The following is a 20836-nucleotide window of genomic DNA, read 5'->3' as shown; positions in this document are numbered from 1 at the left end:
TCCTGGAAGGTGTCCAGAGAAGGGCAACAAGGCTGGTGAGGGGCTTGTAGGGCATGTCATACGAGGAGCAGCTGAGGGAGCCAGGGTTGTTTAGTCTTAAGAACAAGAGGCTGAGGGGAGACATCATTGCTATCTACAGCTCCCTGAAAGGAGGTTGCAGTGAGGTGAGGTTGGGCTCTTCTCCCTAGGATCAGGTGATAGAGGAGAGGAAATGGCCTGGAATTGTTCCAGGGGAAGGTTAGGTTGGAGATGAGGAAAAGTTTCTTTGCTGCAAGAGTGGTCAGAGATTGGCACAGGCTGCCCAGGGAGGTGGTGGAGTCCCCATCCCTGGAGGTGTTGGAGCAGTGTGTTCATCCACATGTGGCACTTCAGGATACAGATTAGTGGTCCTGATGGTTGGGTTACAGTTGGTCTCAATGATCTTAAAGGTATTTTCCAACCTTAATGATTCTGTGATTCTAAGGTCATCAAGTCCAACCTTCTACCCAACACCTCCATGACCAATAGACCATGTCCCAAAGTGCCACATCTACTCTTTGTTTAAACACCTCCAGGGATGGTGTCTCCATCACCTCCCTGGGCAGCCTGTTCCAGTCCAGAACCACTCTTGCAGCAAAGAAATTTTCTCTCCCATCCAAATCAAAATACTATTTTGATTTTTATTTGCCAAAGGAGAAACAGGAGGATTAAAATATTAAATATGCAAGCAGAGATTCATAGAATAGTTTAGGTTGGAAGGGACTTTAAAGACCATCTGGTTCCAAACCCCTTGCCATGGGCAGGGACACCTCCCAGTAGATCAGGTTGGATGAGGATGTGAGGGAATGGATTGAAGCTTGAGGAGGGGAGAGTGAGACTGGAGATGAGGAAGAAATTCTTGCCAGTAAGGGTAGGGAGAGGTTGCCTAGGGAGGCTGTGGATGCCTTCTTCCTGAAGGTGTTCAAGGCCAGGCTGGATGAGGCCTTGAGCAACCTGGGCTGGTGGGAGGTGTCCCTGCCCATGCCAGGGGGTTGGCACTGTCTGATCTTTAAGGTCCCTTCCAACCCAACCCATTCTGAATTACAGAATCACTGAATCACAGAATCACAAAGTGGTTTGGGTGGGCAGGGTCCCTTAAAGGCCATGCAGGTGAAATTTAGTCTTACTCCTGAGCAGGAGCTTTAGCAAACCCTGCTCCTTCCCTTGCTCTTCTTCCGTGCAAGCCACACTCAGGCCTGGCAGCACCAGCAGTGGAACACTTGGTTGCCTTTCAAATCCATTTACAGAGAGCCAGTAACAAGCCATAAATCCTCCAGATCTGTTTGGTTCTCTCTTAATCCAGCCCAGTATTTGCTCAGAGGAGTCAAAAGGCAGGCAGGCAGGCTGCAAAGCAGCAAATGAAGAGCCTGACTCTCGCTTGTATCTCTGAATTACCTGCTGCTTCCTAGCTCGTGTCCTAGCCTTATCATGATTTTAACATTAGGTCTTTCTTGTATTTAATAGCACTTCTGCACTTCATTTATATTTAATATGACAACTACTGCAGGATGAAAATGATCATTATCTATCTTATTCCAGACTCTACGTCCCAGTCTCAATAGGCACAAGCAGCAGATGATTATACAACTTGTGATGTTTCATGCAAGCAAATTAGAGGGGTGGTTGTGGGCTGTTTTTTGGGTTGGTTTTCTCTCTCTCTCTCTTTCTCTTCAAGTTAAAAGTATAATTCAGTGTAATAGGAGAGTGTGGTTAACTGCTGCTCCTGCCTGCAGCCTGCCAGGGAGGTAGGCACTGAGAAGCCAGCAGAGTGTGGAGGAGAAGGTATTCTGTTGTGCCTGAGTTCTGCAGCAGAGTGGACTTTTGGAGCTGCCAGGGTGTCAGCAAGAGTGGGGAGGAAGGTGTGAGGGTGGCCAGAGTCTGGGGGTTGAATTTGCAGCTCTTGCCCTGTAGGATCATTGGTGTAATGCTCATGGTTGTTGCTCCTCTTTCTCTCCCCACCTCACTGGTGTTTGCTGAGGAGCAGCCGTTTGTGGAGCATGTTTTAGGCTTTTAGTGGAGTGTTCATAAGGGGGCAGCCCAACCTTGTGCAGATCTGGGGAGCAGGAGGCAGCTCCCTGAGGAACACTCACAGTCCACTAAAAAAAGCCTAAAACTGCTGGAGCACAGCAAGGGCTACAAAGGTGCTGAGGGGACTGGAACAGCTCTGATGACAAGTTCTCCAGTGCATAATAGCTCTTGATCTCTTCCCACAAGGAGACAAAGGAGCAGGTCAAGGGAGGTGATTCTCGCCCTCTGCTCCACTCTGGTGAGACCCCACCTGGAGTACTGCATCCAGTTCTGGAGCCTCTGTTACAAGAGGGATATGGACATGCTGGAAGGTGTCCAGAGAAGGGCACCAGGATGAGCAGAGGGCTGGAGCTGCTCTGCCATGAGGACAGCCTGAGAGAGTTGGGGCTGTTCAGTCTGGAGAAGAGAAGGCTCTGAGGTGACCTTCTTGTGGCCTTCCAGGATCTGAAGGGGGCTCCAAGAAAGCTGGGGAGGGACTTTTGAGGCTATCAGGTAGTGATAGGACTGGGGGGAATGGAATAAAGCTGGAAGTGGGGAGATTCAGACTGGACGTGAGGAAGAAGTTCTTCCCCATGAGAGTGGTGAGAGCCTGGAATGGGTTGTGCAGGGAGGTGGTTGAGGCTCCATCCCTGGAGGTGTTTGCAGCCAGGCTGGATGAGGCTCTGGCCAGCCTGATGTAGTGTGAGGTGTCCCTGCCCATGGCAGGGGGGTTGGAACTGGCTGAGCCTTGTGGTGCCTTCCAACCCTGACTGATTCTATGATTCTATGAAGGTACCACTAGTCTGTCTGATCTTCCCTGAATAGCTCTACCCTCTTCTCAACTCCTCTGGCCTCTCTTGTCCCACTGGAAAGTTGGTCTAGTGAGGAAGCTTCAGACTTCAGTACAGATTTTGCAGCCATGGGAAACTGGAGGGAGAAAGATCCCGGTTGAGGAAAGGGAATTTGTGCACATGGAGACAGAGCAGAGGGAGAGGGGCCTCATCTCTCAGCTGTCACATCTATCTTCATCCCCACAGAGGACAGGCTTCCGTCGCTAGCAGTGATGTGAGCAGCGAACAATTTTCATGCAAGGAGCAAAGTTGATTGGAAGCAGCAGTTTGGGGCAAACTGTGCCAGTTTTGCCTGAAACGTGCAGAATGCAGATGAAGAGCCAAAGGCACAGGGCTCTGCCGCTCCTGATTAAGAAATTCTGCTCCATTACTTCCGAATATTTGATCTGATTAGCATTTTGTAAGCACAGATTTCCAGAGTTGTCAAAGCAGTTGGGCTATTAATAATAAATAGATCCAAACAGAATCCTTTGACTTTCACGGCTGCCTCTTCCCAGTGCCCTCATCAAATCAGCACATTTGTGCTCTTCATTTCACCAAGGAGCTGTCCTGGGGAGCACAAAGCTTTGTCTGCTTCAGGATTCATAGAACCACTGAGTGGGTTGGAAGGGACCTTAAAGCTCATCCAGTCCCAACCCCCTGCCATGGGCAGGGACACCTCCCACCAGCCCAGGTTGACAAGGCCTCATCCAGCCTCCAGGCAGAGGGCAGCCACAGCCTCCCTGGGCAGCCTGTTCAGTCTCTCCCCGCCCTCACTGTCAAGAATTTCTTCCTCATCTCCAGTCTCAACCTCCCCTCCTCAAGCTTCAACCCATTCCCTCACATCCTATCCCTACAAGCCCTTGTGAAGGGTCACACAGCCAGTCCCAGGAGTCCCAGGTGGAGGAACTGATTTGTGTCTCTCCTGCTTGCTCCTTACCTAACTGCCTGGATCCAGGCTGGTTGCCTTTGCAGGTGGTGTTGCCTGGCACTTGTCTGCACGCCAGGCTGGCTGCTGGTGCTGTCTAACTCTGGGTGTCCCCCCAGGAGCAGGCCATCGAGGTGCTGACGCGGTCCAGCCTGGAGGTGGAGCTGGCTGCGAAGGAGAGGGAGATCGCCCAGCTGGTAGAAGATGTCCAGAGACTCCAGGGCAGCCTCACCAAGCTGCGGGAGAACTCCAGCAGCCAGATCTCACAGCTGGAGCAGCAGCTGACAGCCAAGAACAGCACACTCAAAGTAAGGCTTGGTCCTGCACTCAGTAGCTTCCGAGAGGCAGAGCTGGGGGTGACGGGGGGGGGGGGGGGGGGGGGGGGGGTTGCTGTGGTCCTCAGAGGCACTGTGAGGCCCTTGGCTTCCTCAGGATGCTGCTGAATTCTGGTGTTTGTGCTGTTTTATTCTAAGTGAGCACAGTTCTGTTGGAATAGAATAACTTCTCTTGCTGCTGAAATGGAATTTGCCTATTTCTCACTGCTTTGAGATTGCTTTCTGCAGGACAGGGCTGCCTTTAAAAATCAAACCCACCCACAAAACCCTACAGACATGCACCAGGGATGTGGGGTGAGGGAGCTGAACTGAGAAGGCACAGAAAATTCTCCTAAAGTTTCAAACCTTTCCATTCCCATCCCAGTGCTGGGTGTTGCAGATTTGCCAGGGATGTTTATTGTGCTATGGGCTGTCTTTGAATCTACCTGCTCCCCCCTCCTGTTCTCTCCACTGGAAAAGGGAAATGTGTCATCCAGAGCACAAAAACAAGCACAACTGAGACAGAGAGAAAAGGCTTCGCAGCCTTAATAACCATTTAATTATCTGTTTAACTCTATATTTGCTGCAGAGTAATTCCCAGTTGTAAGTAGCAGTCGAGGCTTACACTCAGTTACACACCAGCAGCACTGTACTCAACTCAGAAGAAACATCCTGCCCTCTGCTCTGGGCTGGTGAGACCCAACCTGCAGCACTGCATCCAGATCTAGTGCCCCCAGCACAAAAAGGACATGGGAGGACATGGAAGTGTTGGAGAGGGAGGGTGACATCAAGGGGTGGAGAACCTCTTCTATGGCTGAGAGAGTTTTTGGGGCTGTTCAGCCTCGAGAAGAGAAGGCTCCAGGGAGACCTCAGAGCAGCCTTCCAGTACCTGAAGGGGCTCCAGGAGAGCTGGGGAGGGACTTTTGTCAAAGGCTGGGAGTGACAGGATGAGGGACAATGGCTTTGAGCTGGGAGAGGAGAGATTGGGACTGGAGATGAGGAAGAAATTCTTTCCAGTGAGGGTAGGGAGACACTGGCACAGGTTGCCCAGGGAGGTTGTGGATGTCCCCTGCCTGGAGGTGTTCAAGGCCAGGCTGGATGAGGCCTTGAGCCACCTGGGCTGGTGGGAGGTGTCCCTGCCCATGGCAGGGGGTTGGAACTGGATGAGCTTTAAGGTCCCTTCCAACCTAAGCCATTCTATGACTCTATGAATCTAACAGTTTTGGAAGTGACCTTTTCCCCCCGGCTTCAGCAGCTTTGCTTTCTTTGTGCCTAGCCCTCCCTTCCCCCCCTCTCCCCCAGTTCTGATCTATCAGTAAGCATGAGAAATATTTCCTGACATGTGTTATGAATCAGTTTCCTGTACCTCCTGTCTCCCTCATTGTTCCACAGCTCCTGGATCGAAGTGTAAACAAGATAAATTTATCCATTCCCCCAAACCCTGCACAGCTCTGCAGCTTTTATAGCCTGAGCCTGCTGAAAGCAGGAGGCTGATAGTAGCCACTTAGCTCTGCCTGTGGTGTGGGGAGCTTCCCTGCATCAGAATGATTTAATGGGCAGCTGAAACTCTAACAATTGGTTCTAACAGTTTTGGAGCAGTCCCTGGTTTTGCTCTGCTGTAGCAGAATTTATGTGGGGAAAGAGGGGAGAGCTGAAGTGGTGCATTCATGGCCCCTCTGCATGTTTGTAGACAGTCCTGCAGAATTTATGTGAAAATTCAATGCAGCAAAGGAACGTTCTTATATTCCAGCACTGTGCCCCCTCGGGGCCAGGAAGGCCAATGGGGTCCTGGGGTGCATGAAGAGTGGGCAGCAGGTCAAAGGAGGTTCTCCTCCCCCACTACTCTGCCCTAGGGAGGCCACATCTGGAGTGCTGGGTCCAGTTCTAGGCTTCCCAGCTCAAGAGAGACAGAGAAGTGCTGGAGAGAGTGCAGGGGAGGCTGCAAAGCTGCTGAGGGGCCTGGAGCAGCTCTGTGAGGAGCAAAGGCTGAGAGCCCTGGGGCTGAGAGCCTGCAGAAGAGCAGCCCCAGAGGGGAGCTGAGCAATGCTCAGCAAGAGCTAAAGGAGCTGTGGGGGGCAAGAGGCTGGGGCCAGACTCTGCTCAGTGGTGCCCAGGGCCAGGCCAAGGGGCAGCAAGGGGCACAAAGTGGAAGCCAGGAGGTTGCATGTGAAGAGGAGGAGAAAGTTGTTTGTTGTGAGGGTGCTGGAGGCCTGGAGCAGGCTGGCCAGAGAGGTTGTGGAGTGTCCTTGTGTGGAGAGCTTCCAACCCCCCCTGGGCATTGTGCTCCTGGGCAAGCTGCTGTGGGTGCCCTGCTGGAGCAGGGCTTGGACTGGATGAGCTCCAGAGGTTCCTTCCAACCCCTCCATGCTGGGGTTCTGGGATTTTGTACTGTGTGACCTGTCTCTGCCCATCCATCACCATGTGGGCCACACTCTTAGCAAGGGAGGAAGGAGCTGGCCACATGTTTTGCCTACAATATTCTTGGTGGGGTTCATTTTTTTTTTTTTCCATAAAGCCTGATAGAAAATATCCTGAGTCCTTGCACTTGACAGATTTTATTGGAATAAAGCATGTTCCTGGTGAGGTCAGTATTAGTTTAGCCATTAACTTCAAAGGGAATGGGATCACAGGAGTGACAGAGCCAGCCTTTGATTTTCCTTGCAGTAATCTCCTGCTATTTTCTCATAGGCTTGCCTGGCTAATGCTCTGTATTTAGGTTGCTGTTGCTTGTGGCAGATGCAGTGACTCTACTGATAAAAGTTTTACTCATTGCAACCCTCTTTAGCCTGATTCCTCACACCAGAAAAATATTCTAACATTGACACTCTGACTTGGGATGAAGCCACCTCTGAGCCCTCTTGTACAAAGAACCAAATCTCCTTGGTGCTGTGATCTCTCATGCTTGGTTTTAGGGGAATTGCTTCTAAAAGAGCCAAGACTGTCACAGCTGCCTCCACAAAAAGTGAATCCCACTTGCAGAAATTAAAGCAATGTTCTCAGACCATGTCTGGGGGGAGTCCTTTAATACTCTGAGACTTAATGAAACAATGCAGAGATGCTTCTGAAATTATTGCTTCTTTATCTTCATCTCATCTAATAATCAAAACATGTCCTCTAGTAACAAGACTTTGCTAACTTCCATTCCATTAACCCTTTTGCTCCCTCTACCCAGTTAAGATGCAACAGTGCCAGTTAGCAGAGATACATCAAATAACCTGGGGTGATTAAATTTAGGATTTTTAGTTTATCACAGAACCTGAGCATGGGGGGTTGGAAGGGACCTCTGGGGATCATCCAGTCCAAGCCCCTTGCTCAAGCAGGGCACCCCCAGCAGCTTGCCCAGGAGCACAATGCCCAGGGGGGGTTGGAAGCTCTCCACACAAGGACACTCCACAACCTCTCTGGCCAGCCTGCTCCAGGCCTCCAGCACCCTCACAACAAAGTTTCTCCTCCTGTCCAGATGGAACCTCCTGGTTTCCAGTTTGTGTCCCTTGCCACTTGTCCTGTCCCTGGGCCCCAGCTTCTTGCCCCCCACAGCTCCTCTAGCTCTTGCTGAGCGTTGCTCAGATCCCCTCTCAGTCTCTTTAAACAAAGATCTCTGGATGCTCTTCCATGACTTCATTCTCACCACAAATGCAGAATGCTTCCTTACCATGGGATGTTTGAAATGCAGTGTGCAGAAAAGCCACCAGGCCCTTTCTTTCTGTCCTCTGGCTCCCTGCTTTTTGGTGTGTTGGAGGACACTGGGATCTGTTCTGTCTGAATTAAGCAGGTTGATATTTAGTGGTAGGTGTTAGTTCCTCCAGATTGTCTCACAGCTTGAACCTTTGTTATGCTCTGCTCTGTGTGTTTTACAGGCTTCTTGCAGACAATTACCATACTAATACATTTTAAAAGAGGCATTGACTGGGAGGATGCCAAGCACCTAAAGGGTCTGGTTCTGTACAGACATTGCCTCCTCAGTTGTTAGTTCTGTTGTTTAGTAAAAGTCTACATTGAGGTGCAGGTTTTCCATGGCAACAATCTCTGTGTTAGGTGCTGTGGAGTGATGGATGTCTGTGGGGTTTAGACACTTCAAAGGCAAATCTTGCAGGTTGCCATCCTGCTCCAACAGCATAAAGGTGGAGCCCACAGCAGCTTCATGCCATCAACAGCTTTCATTTAATGTCTTCTGTACCTAAAATTTCCAGAAGTCCTGGCAGAGTGTAGCACATCCAGAGACAGAGCTGCATTTGGTGGCGATTGCACTGAAGTGAGAGCCATTAACTAATCTCAGAATCCCAGCATGGAGGGGATGGAAGTGACCTCTGGACATCATCCAGTCCAAGCCCTGCTCCAGCAGGGCACCCACAGCAGCTTGCCCAGGAGCACAATGCCCAGGGGGGGTTGGAAGCTCTCCACACAAGGACACTCCACAACCTCTCTGGGCAGCCTGCTCCAGCCCTCCAGCACCCTCACAACAAACAACTTTCTCCTCCTCTTCACATGCAACCTCCTGGCTTCCACTTTGTGCCCCTTGTGCTGTTCCTGGGCACCAGCCTCTTGCCTCCCCACCTCCAAACCCCACCCCCCCCCTTTAAGCTGCTGATCAGCATTGAGAAGATTCTTCCCCAGACTTGCTGAAGCTGATCTGGTTCATGGCAAGGTCTAACTGCATTCCTTGTTGAAGGAACTCTTGAGCTCAGCACTGAGCTGCAGCTTGAAAGGCTGCTGGAAGCTGGGCTGAACTGGAGCTGGTCCTCCTTAAAACGTAGAAGACTCAAGTGACAGCTTGGGCCCTGGGAGTGTGTAGCAGAGCTGCATCATGAGATTTCAACACGTTGGAGGTTATCAGAACCATCTTTAATATTTGTAGGGTTTCCTGCTTGCATCAACCAGGGTTTTCCTGCTTACATCAGTACAGGAGCTGCTAGCAGTGGCTGCTGTGGAGAGCAGTCAGTCCTGTCTGTAGTTCCAGTTAGTTATGGGAATTTAGTAGGAGTGGATGTGGCAGAAGGAATGACACTCAACTACTGGAGAGAGTCCAGTGGAGGCTGTGAAGGTCCTGAGGGGCCTGGAGCAGCTCTGTGAGGAGCAAAGGCTGAGAGCCCTGGGGCTGAGAGCCTGCAGAAGAGCAGCCCCAGAGGGGAGCTGAGCAATGCTCAGCAAGAGCTAAAGGAGCTGTGGGGGGCAAGAGGCTGGGGCCAGACTCTGCTCAGTGGTGCCCAGGGACAGGCCAAGGGGCAGCAAGGGGCACAAAGTGGAAGCCAGGAGGTTGCATGTGAAGAGGAGGAGAAAGTTGTTTGTTGTGAGGGTGCTGGAGGCCTGGAGCAGGCTGGCCAGAGAGGTTGTGGAGTGTCCTTGTGTGGAGAGCTTCCAACTCCCCCTGGGCATTGTGCTCCTGGGCAAGCTGCTGTGGGTGCCCTGCTTGAGCAGGGCTTGGACTGGATGAGCTCCAGAGGTCCCTTCCAGCCTCTACCATGCTTGGGTTTTGTGATTCTGTGAAACGATCCTAGCTCACAGCAGCCCCTCCCTGCCTTTCTCCTGCCTTCTGTGAGCAGCCCAGCAGTGAGTGTAGGGTCTCCTTGAGTTCATGTCTGCACTGCAGGTAGCCTCTCCTGCACATAGTTCCCTTTGTTTCCCATGCCATGTCCTCCTTTCCTTCCCAGAGCAGATGCTCTGTCTTGGAGGCTGCCAGGACCCTGTGTGATTTCTGTTTCCTGTGACCTTTGGGGACTGTGTGCCAGTTTTAACACCAACAAAGTGAAGTGAAGCAGAGCTGGCTTGAATTCCTCTATGGCAGTTGCAGGCCAGAGACTTCTGCTCTTCCTTTGCTCAGATCAGCTGTGTCTGCACTAAGCAAAGGAATTGGTATGGCTGTGGCTTCTGCAAGCAACAGAGCAGCATCAGTTCTATACCACTCTGGGTTAGGCCTCCTGAAGCATTCGTCCCCTGGTGATGAGCACTGCTGTTGGAGCAGGGCTCTGGGGTAAGCTCCCAGCCTGTGGCATTGTCATGCATTGTGTCAATGTTCGTGGCATCTTCACACCAAGATCACCCCAGCTCAGGTAGCCTGAGCACAGAGACCTGCTGAGTGCATCTGAGTGCTTCATCTTCAGTGGTTGTTGCAAGGGCAGCAAAGCTGGGGAAGGGTCTGGAGAACAGGGCTGGGGAGGAGCAGCTGAGGGGCCTGGGGGTGTTTAGTCTGGAGAAGAGGAGGCTGAGAGGAAACCTTCTGGCTCTTTGTGACTTCCTGAAATGAGATTGCAGTGAGGTGGGGGTTGGGCTCTTCTCCTCAGTCTCAGGTGATAGAAGAAAGGGAAATGGTCTAAAACTGAGCCAGGGGAAGGGTAGGTTGGAGATGAGGAAAAGCTTCTTTGCTGCAAGAGTCGTCAGGGATTGGAAGAGGCTGCCTGGGGCGGGTGGAGTCCCCATCCCTGGAGCTGTTCAGGAACCTGTGGCCATGGCACCTGGGGCCATGGTTTGGTGGCCATGGTGGGATTGGGTTGCTGGTTGGACTGGATGATCTTAGAGGGGTTTTCCAACCCAAACATTGCCCTTACTGTCTGATTCTGTAGTGCTTGGAAAACATCTGGGGACAGTTGTTGCGTTTGGGCATGAGAAGTAGAGGTCTTCCAAGCTGAGGATTCTCCAGTCAGCACCAGCTTCTTCAGTCTTCTTATTTCCTGTAGATAAGGTTTATCAAGATCTGACCGTTTCAGGGGACAGGAGGTGCCTCCCTCTGTTCCTCTATTTGTCAGGCTCACACAAGAATTGCTGCTGCCCTATTTTCCAGCCCTTCTTTCCCCATCTCCTTACGGAGCACAGGACAGTGACATTGCAAAGAGGCAGAGTGGGACCTGCTGGATTCTGTCGAGCTTGGCAGGCTGTAAACAAAGGGAGAGTGAGGCCTAATTGTGTTTGTGTTGGATGGGTGATGGTTTGTTTTCTAATCTATGTAAATTAGCTTTGAGTCATTAACCCTCACTTGTGCACTGCTGGATCTATGGAGTAATTTGAAGCTGAGTTTGAAAGCCTGCAGAAAAACAGCTAACACCAAATAATGAAATCCATCTTCTTTCTTTTCAAGCAACTGGAAGAGAAGCTGAAGGGACAGGCTGATTACGAAGAGGTTAAGAAAGAATTGAAGTAAGTGTTAAATGCCTGCATCCTTTCTTCACCAGCTCTTCCTTTACAGTGCTCATTCAATGAAGCCACAAATCCCTGTTCTTGGAAGAAGGAGGAATCCAGTCAAAACCACAGAGAGGGAGAAACTGGGAATGTTGGCAGAAATGACATTCAGAAGCAGTGCAACTGCTGTCTTTGAGAGCAGCCCTTCTGGCTGCAGCAGAAGTGTCACAGTAGCAGTGGAGCTTCTCTCCTCTGAAGAGAGGTCCTGCTCTGGCAGGGGGGTTGGACTTGATGCCCTCTGGAGGTCCCTTCCAACCCCTAACATCCTGTGGGCCTGTGAAATGCAGCTCCAGGGAGACCTTAGAGCTGCATTTCAGCATCTGAAGGGGACCTACAGGAAGGCTGAGGAGAGACTGTTCAGAAGGGGCTGTGGGGGTAGGGTGAGGGGCAATGGTTTGAAAGTGGTGCAGGGCAGATTTAGGTTGGACATCAGGAGGAAGTTCTGCACAATGAGGGTGATGAGACACTGGAAGAGGTTGCCCAGAGATGTGGTTGAGGCCCCATCTCTGGAAACATTCAAGATCAGACTGAATATGGCCCTTGGCAGCCTGCTCTAGTTAGAGGTGTCCCAGCTGACTGCAGGGGGGTTGGGCAAGATGACCTTGGAGGGTCCCTTCCAACCTAATGCAGTCTGTGGATATAAGTGTCCATGGAGAAAGGTCCACCAAGGGTAAAATTTCGGAGATCTGTGGTGGTTTTGGTGAAACACTTTAAAAATCCCCAGCCAAGAGCTGAGTGACTGTGGAGCAAGAATCATGCAGAGCCTTTACCCAGAACACCTTTGCCATGCTTTTGGCAGCCAGGGCTCAGCACTTCCCATTGCAGTGCTCTTCTTGGCTCTTGTGGGTTTAAACTAAAGCCACACACAGCCTCTCCCTATTTCTAGGGTGATTTCTATTTTTTAGGAGACTTAAAAGAGCCTCATTTTAAACTCTAACAAGATAAGCTGTCAGGTTCAGAAGAGGAGTTCTTTTGACTGGAACTGTGTTTAGTGTCAAGGTTTAAATAAGTGCAAGAAACTCCTTCTCTTCTTTCATCAGTGTGGCATTTCTCTGTGTGTGTTTTAAGAAGCCTGCAAGAAGGTTCCCTTGTTTAATGAGGGATTTCAGCTCAGGCTGGGAATCATGTGCTTTTGTTTACACATCTCTGGAGAATATGGAAAGCAGGGTTGGTTTTGCAAGCCCAGGGACTGCCCAGCCCCTGCTGCTGCTCTGCTGGAGCCACGCTGGCTGCGGTTCCGGTTGGCTGCCAGCTGCAGCACCCCCTGGCACAGGGGGAGAGTTCCAGTCAGGTGCAATGAGTTGGCCATTTCTTTAGTCATTATACCTAAATATTAACTGGGCTTCAAAAAAGCATCATCATGTTAATGATGTGGCTAAATGCCTCCCTGTTCTGCCTACAAAAGGCAGCTTCACAGCCCAGACTGACGGGGTGCTGAGCCTTCTCATTTAAACTCTATTCTTGCCCTGAAAGGTTGGCTTGGGTGATCCTTGAGGTCCTTTCCAACCTGGTATTCTATCAATCTGAGTTAAGGAAACTCAGCTTCAGCTTTCAGCTGGTTTGTGCCTCCCCCCCCCCCACCAAGTGTGTCAAAGGCTGAATGGGAATTGGACCACAGCCTTCCAGTTTGCTACCTGAGCAGTATACTCTATGTGAATGTGCCAAAACAGCCAAGGAGTTTAAAGCCCTACCTGGTTTAATGCATTTCCTTTAGACACAAAAGTCCCTTGCATGCCTTTGCTCCTGCTGGTTATTGCCTTTTGGGGTTTGTTCACCTGAGGGCAGGGGAGAGGTTCAGCAGAAGCCATGACACAGGAATGCTGCCACAGTGCTCCTGCCTGCTCCTGTTATTTCAAGATGAGCCTGAAGTGACATAGATGGGATGACCTCCTGGAAGTGGCCCTTGCTGGGTGCCAGTAAATTAAGTCCATTCTGCTCCTGGCTGTCCCACCCTCACTTGTGGGCAACATTTTCTGTCTGGGCAGGCTGACTTTGGAGGGACAGTCAGCCAATTAGTAGGTGGCCTGGAGACCAAACGTTCTCCTGCTGGATGGTGAAGGGGGTTAAGACTCTCTGTGAGAGCACTGAAGGTGTTTGCAGTGCTGCAGCATCCTAGCAGATCATTCACACCACCCTCTCTGCTCCAGTCTGGTACCAGAGATGTGCCAAAATCTGAATGGGCGTCACCAAAGAGTGCCAGGCTGACCTGAGGTGAAACTCTGAAAAGTCTGTTGGTGTAGATCTGTTCTGCCTCGTGCTGAGTCCCTCTGTGCCTGCCTTTGTGCCAAAAAAGGGCTGCTCATAACATGCTTCTGGTCAGCAAGGAAGAAAGAGAATAAACTCCACAGTTGTTTTGGCACTGGAGTGTTTTCCTTAATCCTGTCAAGGATGTTAGAGGCATTTCTAGGCTGAGGAATCTCAGTATCTGACAGCTTCTAACCTTGGAGAAACTTCACTGGGTCCATCTCAAGATCTGGGCTGGGAGGATTCCTTGCTTTCTGCACTGACTGCACTGTTGTGCCAGGTGGCTTTAAAGCCTATTTTGAGAGCTCTGTGTGTCCTTTAGGTTCCCTCTGGAGCAATAGGGCAGTGCTAACCTTGCTGCCTTTGCCCTGGGATCCCAGGAACAGAAGGCTGAGCTGTCCTGGTGCACAGTAATGCTTTAGAGCAGGATCTTTCCCATCACCTTAGGTGTGCAGATTGAAGTCACAAGATCATTCCTTTAAGAAGCAGATAACTGATCCTGAGCAGCAGGTTGAGTCACGATCTCATGGGCAAAGATATTCCTGGAATCCAGAGGGGAAAGATTTTGTTTCCTCATGTTCCTGAGGAAAATGCCTCTTTTGTGACACATTTGCAGGCTCATTTTTGACAGGCTTAACTTTGAACAAATGAACCTGCTGTAGAGAATATCTCTCCAAGAGCAATTTGAGATACCATCAACCAGGGTTTTAGTGTATTTGGGGTTCTAAGTGTGTGGGAAATCACCTGTGAAATTGCCAGAAGGTTATTTCAGGTGGCAAGAATCCACTTTCGAGTAGGTGGAGGTCAGTAAGTTTCCAGGCGAGGTTTGAATATGCATACCTGCTCCAAGCTGGCTGAAAAATGCAGCTGCTGCAAGCTCCAGGATCCTTTCTGAAGGTCCCAATAGCAGCAGGTGCTTGGAACCAGGATGCATCTGTAAAGCAGCCTGTGCAAGTGGAGGGCACAGCAGGGTCAGGGCTCTGAGCCAGGCCTCTGGTGCTGAGAGCCTGAGGTATGCCCTGAAAGCACTCAGGCTGCCCTCTGGGACTGTGGCCTGAGCACATCCCACCTGCTCCTCCCAGAGTGGGCAGCTTCTTTTGGTGTGGTCTCATCCAGAAGGAACACAGTTGGTATGCTGCAGGACTGCTGGCAAACTGGAGTGTGGTAAGTGGGGGTTACTGGGAGAATGTACAAGGGTGCTGCTGCTCCCAGCTGCAAGGGGCAGCATGCCTGAGACCTGCCAGGGGAAGTTCTCCACCTCAGAATGTGCTGGCAGCAATGGGGAGGGTTTGATTTAGATGTGTCTCCTTCTTTGACCATCATGAGGACATACTTGCTGTCCTCTCAGAGGCCAGACCCTGCAGAAGCCATGGGAGGATGAAGCCAGTTACCTCCCAGGGGGGCTTCCCTAGATGGGTCTCTGTCTATTTATGTCCCACAGCAGTCCTGGCTGACAGAGCTGTACCTCTGAGGAGGTGTCCCAAGAAACATTTGCTTCCAGCAGTGATTAGGAACCTGAGGCTACCTGCCTGTCAGGATGATGTCAGGACCTTGAAGAACTCAAGCCATTCCTGCACAGCCTCTCCCCTTGGCTGGAACCACTCCATTAATCACAGCAAAGGGGCACTGTTGCCCCTGGATGAGCTGTTGTGCCCACCTAAAGCAGGGCATGAACAGCTTTACTCGTGTCTTGGATGGTAACTCTACCCTACAGCCACTTCTGCTGGCAAAAAGTGGTGTCCCCTGGTGCTGTATGATCAGACCAATGGCCAGAGATCAGTGTTTTTATTAATCATTGTATTTGTAGGAATGGAATGAACAGTGTGTGCAGGGAGCATGCACAGAGGCAGGATCTCTGAGGGGTCTGTCTCAAAATGACTTTTTCCTTCTGGGATTTGCTGTGACTTAGATCTGGAATGACTCACTGAGAAGCCTCATTTCCAGAGCGGCTAATTCTGGATCAAACTCTGGAATGAGTTACAGAGGTGCTGAACAGCAAAGGGTCCCCTTAATGAGTGCTGGGTGCCTGGCTGACTGCTGCTGACACCCAGAACTAGTCCCTGCATCTTGGTACTGGCTTCTCTGACTCCACAGGCAATAGATGATGAAACATCTTGTCCCTGCCTCAAAGTTCCTGGTGCTTGATGCATGAACAACACTGCATGAACTCTTGATACTGCTGGAGAGGGGCCAGAGGAGGCCACCAAAATGATCGAGAGGTGGAGAACCTCCCTTATGGGGACAGGCTGGGAGAGTTGGGGCTGTTCAGCCTGGAGAAGAGAAGGCTCCAGGGAGACCTCAGAGAAGCCTTCCAGTATCTGAAGAGGCTCCAGGAGAGCTGAGGAGGGACTTTTGACAAGGGGACTTTGAGCTGGAGGAGGAGAGATTGAGACTGGAGATGAGGAAGAAATTCTTCAGAGTGAGGGTGGGGAGACACTGGCACAGGTTGCCCAGGGAGGTCACGGCTGCCCCCTCCCTGGAGGTGTTCAAGAGTAGGTTGGATGAGGCCTTGAGCGACTTGGGCTGGTGGGAGGTGGCAGGGGGTTGGAACTGTCTGATCTTCAAGGACCCTTCCACCCCAACCCATTCCATGAATCTGTGATTCCTGTTTCTGTATTTTCCCTCCACAATGAATGTCAGCTCTGCACAATGAGAAGCTGCAATCAGTTACTGCTGCAGTCGGAGGAAGTTAATGTCCTGCCCTCAGCAGGGCTGTTCAAAACCATTTCTAAGACACTAGCACAGGACTCAGGTCCAATTCCTGCAGGATTCTCCTTTGCCAGCTCAGACAACTCTGAAAGACTCAGAAAGGAGACCTCCTCCGAGCACCCAGGCTTGAGATAAAATATTGACAGGGAGACTATCAGATTCTGCTCTTAATGCACTTATAAATATTTGGATCTTTCAGATTCCTGAAGAAATATTGTGCCATTTTGCCTTGCCTTTGCTGTAGAGCTGGGAGGTTGTTAAAATGAAAGACTGCCTTTTGGGCTGCCCTGCCGTGGCAGGGGGAGGATTATTTGTGCATATTTCCCTCGCTGCCTGAGCCCTGCTGGTGATTCCCCTCTTTGGTTGCTTTGCTGCAACTTCGCTTTGCTTTGGTTTGGTTTTGTTTTGGTTTTGTTTTTTTTTCCATTCCCTTCAAGCTTCGCTGATAAATTTATATCGCTTCTGACAGCTTAAAATGTTATATCCTTATTAACCTTTAAATTTACGCTTTAAACTGGCCTGGTGGGATTGAATATGGAATGATTTAGACGCCGCTTGAGAAAATGTTCTTCTCCAGGAACTAGTTGAGGAGAGTTATTCTCCATTCATTATCAGGCTGCCTTCCTGCAAGGACAGCGCTTGTAGTGTTGCTGGGAGAGTGGGAAATGAGGATGTTAATTAGTGGAGTTGTGATGGAGAGAAGAAATGGAAAATAATTTCTTTTTCTGCCTTCCACAGTATATTGAAATCCATGGAGTTTGCACCACCCGAAGGCTCTGGTGCGCAGGTACTGAATCCATCTTTGTTGTCTTGGTTTTCTTCTTTGTCTTCTCCTTTGTCTTCTTCTTTGTCTTCTTCCTGGGGCTGGTTAGCCTGGGGACTTCAGCCTGAGAGGGAGTCTTGTTAATGCTTACACATATCTAAAGGGCAATGGCAGGAGGATGGAGCAAGACTCTTCTGTAGTTCTTTACTATGAGGGTGGTGGAACACTGGAACAGGTTGCCCAGGGAGGTGGTTGTGGCCCCATCCCTGGAGATATTCAAGGCAAGGCTGGACAAGGCTCTGGGCAAACTGATTTAGTTGGGGATGTCCCTGCTGACTGCAGAGAGGTCAGACTGGATGAACTTTGGAGGTCCCTTCCAGACCAGACCATTCTATGATCCTCAGTGGTGTCCAGTGACAGGACAAGGGGCACTGGACACAAACTGGAACTCAGGAGGCTCCACATAAACATAAGAGAAAAATTCTTTACTTTGAGGGTGCTGGAGCAGGCTGCCCAGAGAGGTTGTGGAATCTCCTTCTCCAGAGTGATTCCAAACCTAACTGGGCAGCCTGGGTGATTTACAGCAGGCAGGGGTTGGACTCCAGAGGTCCCTTCCAACACCCACCATGCTGTGGCTCTGGGATTCTCACCTCAGCCAGGTCAGTTAAGCCACAGAAATCTTCTCTTGCATTTCATTGCTATTGGCCTGGACACTTTCCTGTTGATGTTGAGTCACGTGGGTTGATCATGGATCTCCCAGTGGTGGTTCTTTTTCTGTGAAAAGCTGAACTGAACATTTTTTGCCTGTTAATTTCTTTGAAGTGGTCAAGGCCAAAGCCTGAGGTCTCAGCTGGATAACCATAGCACTGTGAAGTTGAGTCTTTGGAAGATACTGGAGCTGGTGGACAGCTGTGCTGAGATTTGGGGGTCTCTGGTACTGACAGGACACAGAGCAAGGCTTTTAGCATTTTTAAGTCTTTGTTAGCCTTGAAAATAATGTTTGCAAAAGAAAACAAACCTTTGAGTGCAGAGGAAGCAGGAGACAGCACTGCTGTTCCAGCAAATTAATCTCACTTAAGTTTAAAGGTTATGAATTCAATTCCTGCTCTGGAATCTGGACTGAATATCAATATGCTGGGATTAATTCTCAAAAAGTTTTTTAATGATCAAGGATTAGATGCTTAGGGGAAGGTAAACAGCAAGTGTCTGTGACTGGTTTGGTTTGGGAACAACGTGTTTGTGCTGAAAGGCAAGCAGTGCAAGGCAGTGTCTCACTTGGGTCTGGTGGCCTACAACAACTAATATCATCTAAACTCCTGCTTGAGTCTAATTCAAAGAGGGCAAAGCTGGAAAGGGCCTTGAGCAACCTGGGCTGGTGGGAGGTGTCCCTGCCTGTAGCAGGGGGGTTGGAACTGGATGAACTTTAAGGTCCCTTCCAGCTCAACCCATTCTGTGATCCTCTGAATCCTGCAACTTCCAAACTGAGAGCGTGCCAGTGAAATGAGGAAAATGAAGGAAATGTTCCCTTCTGTGTTTCTAAATAATGCTGAACTGAGGAATGATTCACAGTGAGCTGCGGAGCTGTGCGTGGTGAATTCCCCAGCTGCCTTCCCAGCAGCGACGCGAGCCTCGCTTGTTTTCCTCTCCTGAAATCCTTTTCAGTGCCTGAGTGAGACTCTTTAATGCTCTCAGAAACAAAACCTCCCACTTTGATTTTCTCCAGGATGCATCTAAACCGCTGGAGGTGCTGCTGCTGGAGAAGAACCGCTCAGTGCAGTCGGAGAACGCCACGCTGCGGATCACCAACAGTGACCTCAGCGGTAGGTTGACGCGGGGGCCTCGGCTCTGCCCGTGCCTGTGCTGCCTTGTGGAGGGAGGGAGGGCTGAGGGAGAGGTGAGTGTCTGACCTAATACATGGCAGAAAGGTCGAGAGGCAACAGGAGCTCTGAAGAACGTTTGGTTGCTGCAGTTTCGTAGGCTGGATGATGATAAGATAGAACTTGAGAGACCTCAGCGAGGCTTGAAAGGGTAGGAAAGAGGCGTTAGGAGATGGAGCGAGCGCTTGAGGCTGTCTTCTGTTGTGGGAGCAAAGTCATCCGTGGCACTAGAAGTCTCTTTCTTCCCCCACTCCCCCACCAGCATGATGTTATGCAAAACGTTTGCCTGTAGAGCACAATAATCTTCCTGTCTGATGCACTTAGAGATCCTACCAGCAGGTCAGCTTGGAAAAACAAAACCCTTTCTTTTGAGCCAAGTGGTGTTTGCCGTTCCGCTTTCCGAACGTGGGCTTTTTACCTCTCCTGTGCACATTTTTTAAGTGGCAAGTCATGGAATTTCCAGATCCTTGAGTGCTTGATGGTTTGTGCAGCTGGGTGAAAGTTAAAACGAGTTGCCACTGGCCCTGGGATTACTGATTTCCGAAGCGTTTTCCGAACCTGGGAGTTGATCCGGCGATTGCTCGATTCAAATTGGTTTGTTTCCCAAAAAAAAAAAAAAAAAAAAAAAAGGGGAGAAAAATGACTGTAAATGTTTGCTGCATTTGGGTTCAGTCAGGTCCGATGAGGAATGTCTTGAGCGAGAGACACCAAAGGGACTTGCTGTCTGTAACTGCCTTCATTTCAAATGTGTAACTGCACTTCATGTCATTGTTCTAGTTGTAATGTTTGTAAGGGGGAATTCTCCAGGCTGCAACATACAAGAAAGGTGCAAACATGAAATGCATGTTGTTTGTTTTGGGGGCCTTGTTTGGCTTATGAAAATTTCCATTATGGAGAAAAAAAAAATAAAAACCAAACCAAAAAAAACCAACACCAAACCAACAACAACAAACCAAACCACAATGCAAAACACCAACCGAAACCAACCCAAAGACCAAAGCGAAACCAAAAAGCCCTCCATTGGCCCTTGGAAATCTGCACTTTTTTTTTTCCCTTTGCGGGGCAAACTTTTGCATTTTTTTATCTCGGTTTTTCCCTCTTTGATCCCCCATAATGCATTATGTTTGACCTTCCTTGTAGGGTCAGCCAGGAGAAAAGGGAAAGACCAGCCTGAGAGTCAGCGTCCTGCAACCTTGCCGGCCTCCCCTCCTTCTCAGTTGCTCCGCAACGCGGGGGAGCAGGCCTCCAATACTAATGGTACACACCAGTTCTCACCAACGGGTTTAAGTCAAGACTTTTTCAGCTCATCCCTGGCGAGCCCCAGCTTACCCCTGGCCTCCACAGGAAAATTTGCACTAAACTCTCTCCTCCAGCGACAGCTAATGCAGTCCTTCTACTCCAAGGCAATGCAGGAAGCAGGAAGCACAAGCATGATTTTTTCAACAGGTCCTTACAGCACAAACTCCATATCTTCCCAAAGTCCATTACAACAAAGCCCGGACGTAAATGGCATGGCCCCCTCCCCCAGCCAGTCAGAAAGTGCTGGGAGCATCTCTGAAGGCGAGGAGATAGACACGGCCGAAATTGCACGTCAGGTGAAAGAGCAGTTGATCAAGCACAATATTGGCCAGCGGATATTTGGACACTATGTGTTGGGACTGTCGCAGGGCTCTGTGAGCGAGATCCTGGCCCGGCCAAAGCCATGGAATAAACTGACTGTGAGAGGCAAGGAGCCATTTCATAAGATGAAGCAGTTCCTCTCGGACGAGCAGAACATCTTGGCTCTTCGCAGCATCCAGGGCAGACAAAGAGGTAAGCACTCGCCGGCCCCAGGTCTCGCCCTGCCTTCCTCCCACTGCCAAACTGGGAGTGCTGGGAGCCTCCCCGTGCTGGGCTGATTGTGCACTGCTGCTCCTCTCACCTGACTCAGCTGCCAGGTACTGAAAGTGCAGCTTGCTAACTGCCTGCCAGCACTC

At 50.3% G+C, this 20836-nt stretch overlaps 1 protein-coding gene across 6 annotated transcripts in view; it reads left to right on the top strand.

The window, feature by feature from the left end:
• CUX1 (cut like homeobox 1) overlaps positions 1-20836 on the top strand; it is a 384575-nt gene that overhangs the window by 261875 nt on the left and 101864 nt on the right. For 3 of the 6 annotated variants that reach the window (XM_054394425.1, XM_054394427.1, XM_054394423.1), the window contains 4 exons: positions 3903-4091; positions 11167-11225; positions 16959-17007; positions 18707-18803. In XM_054394425.1, the coding sequence (XP_054250400.1) occupies positions 3903-4091; positions 11167-11225; positions 16959-17007; positions 18707-18803 (394 nt within the window). Of the gene's footprint in view, positions 1-3902; positions 4092-11166; positions 11226-16958; positions 17008-18706; positions 18804-20000; positions 20673-20836 lie in introns of all 6 variants that reach the window. The other 3 variants (XM_054394426.1, XM_054394424.1, XM_054394422.1) reach the window with 2 other exon arrangements.

Source organism: Indicator indicator, chromosome 30 (genome assembly GCF_027791375.1).
Source record: "Indicator indicator isolate 239-I01 chromosome 30, UM_Iind_1.1, whole genome shotgun sequence".
Taxonomy (NCBI): Eukaryota; Metazoa; Chordata; class Aves; order Piciformes; family Indicatoridae; genus Indicator; species Indicator indicator.
Note: the sequence above shows the minus strand (reverse complement) of the source record. Positions and strands in the feature narration are given on the sequence as shown.